A 5,891-nucleotide genomic window follows, 5' to 3' on the forward strand; every position below is an offset into this window, starting at 1 on the left:
GCCGTGCAGACCGTAGAGTCTTCCATTCGATAGTTTCGACTGCTATCCTGGCTACAGTCTTCAGAAGCAGCAGAGCTCGCTGACCTGCACAAATAACTTTTTGTCCTTAAAATAACATCGTATATTAAAACAGCATATTTTAGTAATAGCCAGTGACATATTGTCTAAAAAAGATCTGACTGACTGTTCCTGATATATTTTTAGAGACTTTGAATGATAGGAAAAAGCATGCCTATGGAATTAAATTTTTTCATGGTATATAACACTTTAGCACAAATTAACACTGACCGTCAGAGCCTTTTAAAGTGGTACTTGATTTATCCCCACACACTTATGGTAAAGTTTCTATTGCTCCTAGAATCAGACTTTCTTAGTTGGATTATACATGATATGGCATTAGAAATACAACTCTCAATTTTATTTTGCTCTTGAAGATTGTGATGTGCCAGTACTTGAGAATGCCACAGTTGAAATTACTGGCTCTCAGTTTAAATTCAACGACAAGTTGGAATATAAATGCCTGGATGGATTTGAAAACAGAGACGGGAACACCACCGGCTACATAGTATGTGGTGAAGACGGCTGGTCCCATCTGCCAACATGCTACAGTACGTATTTTTATTATGATATTTTTTTTGTCGGGAATTGAAAAGTACATACATATGTAGTCCTTGTTTGTATGTGCATTATCCAGAATGTTTTTAAGACACGCGGTTTAAAATGCAAGATAGGGTTAAAAGTACCTATGGAGCTTTATTTAAATAGTTTCCCAGAAAACTACAGATTTTTCCTCAACGTATAAAATGCTATTTTTCAGACTCTACAGAGAAGTGTGGGCCTCCTCCGCCAATCAGCAATGGAGATGTCACTTCCTTCCTGTTAACAGTGTACTCCCCTGGGTCAAGGGTCGAATACCAATGCCAGGCCTACTATGAACTTGGGGGTTCTAAATATGTAACATGCAGCCATGCAAAATGGTCAGAGCTACCAAGATGTATAGGTAAGTTCTTCTGGATCCTGAGAAAATCAGAGTCATGATTTTTGAGAGTTTGATATTTGCCCATTCCTAGTCTAATTGTCATGGATTTGTACTCTGAACGTGTGTTCGCACACGGCTGCTGAATGGTTGGCATTCATATTTCGAAGTAGAAAGCTACATGCTTGGACAATTTCTATGTAAACAGTGACAGTTTCCTTAGGCTGGAATGTTCACATGCTGATGCCGATAACGTCGGCCGGTCCCACTGTGGACTCAGCTTTAATCAGACCTCCTACTACTTTAAGGGCGGTCACCCCCTTAAAGACTCTTTGGCCCTTGTGAGTGTTCCTCTGCTACCAGCGCGGGAACTCACGGGCAACCTGTTTTCCCCTTCGCCACGATAGAAAATGATCGCACAACAGAAAGTTCTCTGACAAGCGAATGGCCGTAATTTAGAGCCTTATCCTCGGCACCTCCCGCATCTCGTGGAGGTGACGATGCTGAGAAACAGCTCACTGGGCCAGCTCATGTCGCTGGGCCTGCTTCTGTGCCAAGCAATCCTGTACGTCTGCGGTCATCAGGCTCACCCTCTACGTGACGTTTTCGAACTTTCTCTGGTCACCTCGATCCTTTAATCGCTCTCCACGTAAACTTGTCCACATGCCCAGCAGGCGCCTTCCCCTGCTGGACAGAGGAAACGAGAACCACGTGACATGAAACTCCTCATTCCGGCCGAGAGCCATCTTCTGCCCACGGCGTGGGTCCCACCCCTTCTCGCTTTTCCAAGAGTCCCCCGCAATCCATTGTGCTGTTTCCCCTTTACCTCCTGTTTTGCCGACCCCTTCCCAATTCATTTGAACGTGCTCAAATTTCCCCCTTTTGACGCAAAAAGACCCCCTTTAGCCCCCTTTCCTTCTCCACGCCACCCCCCCTCACTCCCTTTCACTCAGTCCCCCTAACTCACCACATTCGTGTCTTTGGTTTTGTACCTTAGAGTCAGGCTCGGAGCCCTGATCGAAGCCTCCATCTTCCCTCATCCTGACAAGCTCTCCATCACCTCCATCTGAGCAGACGTCCACCCACTGGCAGCTCCAGACGCTGGCGAGGCTTTGGTCCGACGGCCAGGCTCGTGCGCCTCTCAGCGCCTGGGCAGCTGGCCGCGAGACGGAATCAGCAGCCCAGAGGGACTTTAGGGACTAGTTTTGGGATCCACCACACCCAGAAGGGAAAGAAAGGAAGCAGGATGGAGAAGCTGAGCTGCAATGAACTCTCAAAGCGGCATCGGCTCTGAAGCTGGGTCGAAGCTCAGAGTCGTCCTCTGTCGGGATGGGGCGCCTTTTCTTTATGACTCCCGTTGACCAGTCACCGATGCAGGCCGCCCTGGGAAGCAGTTCTGACCTTGGGAGGGAAACTTCTGTTCAGCTGAGCAAACGCCAGAGAGAGCTGGTAAGTGAGAGCTCCCAGCAGCGAAGGGAATGAAGCTTTGTCATTTCTGGAAGGGATCTGGGTGGTCCGTCACAGCATCGGCCACGAGAATCCACTGCTTCCTCAATACTTTCGCGTGGCTACTACACAGACACCTCGAAAAGGACATTTCTGAAACTGAAATCTTCATGCTAACCCCACCTGCTCACACAGTGTCGTCTTCCTCCAGGGCTTCCTGCCCGTTTAGAAGGTCATCCCCTCCACTGAGTCAGGCCCAGGGCAGAGAGTTCTTCAAGTCCTTTGTCTGCCTCCCTCCCTCCCCACATCTAATCCACTAGCTCCGTGATGATTTCACAGCCCGAGAGGCTCCTGCTTCAGCCCCGTTGGCGCCGTGCCCACCTGCTGTCCCCGGTGTGAGGTGACCACCACTGTTTGCTTGGACAACGGCATCCTTGTCCTAAATGCCCTCCCATTTCCCCACCCCAATTAGTCTCTTAGCGGTGTCTTTTTAAAAATCATCATAGCATCTCATTTCAATCAGTGACTTCCACAAACCCTCTTCTGCATTTAATAAAGTAAATCCTCTAATCTAAAGCAGAGTTTCTTATCTCATCTAGTGTGTTTGCTTTTTTAAAAAAGATTGATTTCAAAATAATGGAAGTGAATGGACAATAGAAAACAAACGTTTTGATGTGTAGATCAACAGATGGAAGACATGCAAAAAAAGATAAGGGTGCATGTCAAATGATCCAAACTAGAAACGAAAGGACACGTTCTGGCTTTTATTCACAGATAAAGAAAAGAGTCATAATCAATTTAGATTCAAATTTTCAGGCAAGTGAAAACTCAGAGGTTTTTAATCCAACATTGTTCTTTTAAAAATCATGTTTCGTAAAGGGTTTTAAACTGTGTTGAAATAATGATTCTTCTTTCTGCCATTCATTTTATGTCCTTAAGTGTTCTTGATAAGACAGCATCCTTGGTAAGAAAGAGAGGATTGGGCGGGGGGGCAAGGGGGGGCGGAGTTTGAAATAAGCATCACTTCTGGTCAAGTATTTATTACATTCTCAGCCCTTCAGCATTTCATATAATTACTCACTGTTTTAACCAGGTACTTCTAAAAGCATGAAACCACACTGATAATTTATATCGCCAATTCCTTTTTAAAAACTCAATGTCATCTACTATACCAACACCATTATTTTTTACAATTTTTTCCAGTTTTTTAACTTCTTTTTCTCTTGAAAAGTAGAAGTCCAAGATATGCTCAAACACTCTTGATTCTACCACAGTGAAATATAAAAATTAAAAAAGTTTTACACCCATTTGTATTTCATGAATTTTTTTTCTAGTGTCTAAAAGCCATCCTTATATAGTTCATATAGCTCATGTTTACAATTACTAGAATAGTATCATAAGCATTTTGATGTGAGTTTTGTTTTTAATAGTCTTAGTTTTACGTAAAGTATAATTTCCATTTTATATTGTATCTTCAAAAGGGTCAAAATCTTAATCCTATACAATGATTTCCATTGTTTCACTTTATTCATTTTTTCTTTAAAAAAAGATTATTTTCCATTCATCAAAAAGTTAGAGAATATATTTTTTAAAATTGTCACATGATGAAACACTTCAGTAAGTGATTCCAAATTTTTACATAGAACTGTGTTACCGTAATTTTAATCATTGGTATTAGCATGCCCTTCTCTGGGTAGAAAGATTTACACGACTATGTTTCCAGTCTTTATTACCTATACGTGAACTTCTGTTGGAAAGTGTGAGAAATGTGATTTTCTATTTCAGAACACATAGGTGAATTTTTTCACATTTAAATATTGCATATATAAATTGATTTATTTACTAGAATGCCAAAGTGACATAAATATTAAATAGCACACAAAGCTTTGAGTTCTGACAACTTAGAAAGCTTGTTCAATTAGTTAATACTTCTAGGAGCTTGCTTGGTTTAAAAAAAAAAAAGAAGAAAAAATTTTTTATAATGGCCATATAGAAAAAGTATGGTAGAACCTAGTATTTCTGAAACTTGCAATATGATGAATCTCTTGACTAACAATATGACCAAAATTAAAGTTGTTGGCACAAACCTCTTCTTACCTTTCTCTTGGAATACATTTTGGATATTTTAACTGCCCTCTGTCACATTGCACTGTAGATTCAGATCTGATAATAGATAACTCGATTATAAAAGTATCTCTCTTGCAAAGAAAATGAATGTACTCGCCATGCAAAATATATGGTCTGTTGTCAAAATTCCATTTCAAGAGTAAATTATTGTTTTCCATTTCAACAAAAGATAATGTGCAAGGCTCTGAAAAATAGAAAGAAGAAAGCGATCATGGTGCCTCTTGGTACCACCAGGAAGTATTCTGTTGCGTACCGATGATGACCTTAAAATTTCCAGGCGTTAAAGTGGCAAGTAAGTTAGTTAGAATTAATATTTAAGTCAAGAAATATGTTCAGAGCTTACAGGAAACAACCTGCCATTTCTCTTCTGTGGTCCTCGGGAGGTGACATCACTCCTACGAAGATGCCCGGATAATATGACATTAACTTGCTTCATCTTTCCAGATCCAGGACGCCATTCCTATCTGTTTGCCCATCGTGCTCATGTTTTCCATTATAGTACCAATCGCACCGAATGATCATTGTTAACATGTTTAGCCTTACCATGTGGCTTACTCATCTTATCACCCCATACCAAACCAGCACCTGATGGATGGTTTGTACTTAGCAAGTATATGTTAGAGAGAGCTGGACTACAGTTACGTATGATCTAGAAGGAGGGATGGAAACTAGTGACTAAACAGGCATGCTAACAAAATAACACGGAAATAGCACGTCAAGCATTATATTAGCATTATGTCAACTCAGAGCACAGAAAGCGAAAAAATACAGTTTCGTTTCATTAAACAGAGACATGTTTAGTAGTACATACCCAAACAAACTGGAGGTGGGGTCCACCTTCCCTCTAAACAGTAGGACTCTCTAGACCCTTGTAGGAAATGGTGATCAAAACACTTGTATTCTACCGAGGAGCCGTTTTCATAGGTGCTTACTGTTGAACTAATAATGACGCCATTGCTAATAAGTGGAGGAGATGCACATATTTCTTTCGATTCTGGAAAAATAATTTTAAAAACATAATGAATTGCTATAATCAGTATCCAGTGCTTTTATAATTGCCACATAAAATGAGATATTCATGTAAAAGCATTTACGACAGGTCTCAAATAATCTCTAAATATTGAGAGCATTTCTGCAATAACTTCAAACTACAAAATTTATTATTGCAGTTGAAATCTCATAATATTTAAATATATATTTAAAATTAGCGAAGTATTGACAATCGTGGTTTTATTTTTCCCTTTCTACCTGACGAAAGTGAAAGTGTATGAGATTTCTCTCGAAGCCACCCTTTCTCTATAGATTCTCTTCCTTTTTTCCTTCTTAAAAGTCCTAATCCAGC

The 5,891-nt window shown here is 40.7% G+C and overlaps 1 protein-coding gene across 1 annotated transcript in view; it reads left to right on the forward strand.

Moving 5' to 3' along the window:
• LOC105296924 (complement factor H-related protein 4) overlaps positions 1–1,848 on the forward strand; it is a 5,200-nt gene extending 3,352 nt beyond the window's left edge. Inside the window, exons 3-4 of the mRNA XM_023534743.1 lie at positions 401–608; positions 818–1,848. Coding sequence (XP_023390511.1) covers positions 401–608; positions 818–1,038 — 429 coding nt within the window. The 3' untranslated portion in view covers positions 1,039–1,848. The remainder of the gene's footprint in view (positions 1–400; positions 609–817) is intronic.
• Positions 1,849–5,891: the final 4,043 nt, after the last annotated feature.

This window comes from Pteropus vampyrus, unplaced genomic scaffold, assembly GCF_000151845.1.
Source record: "Pteropus vampyrus isolate Shadow unplaced genomic scaffold, Pvam_2.0 Scaffold131, whole genome shotgun sequence".
NCBI lineage: Eukaryota > Metazoa > Chordata > Mammalia > Chiroptera > Pteropodidae > Pteropus > Pteropus vampyrus.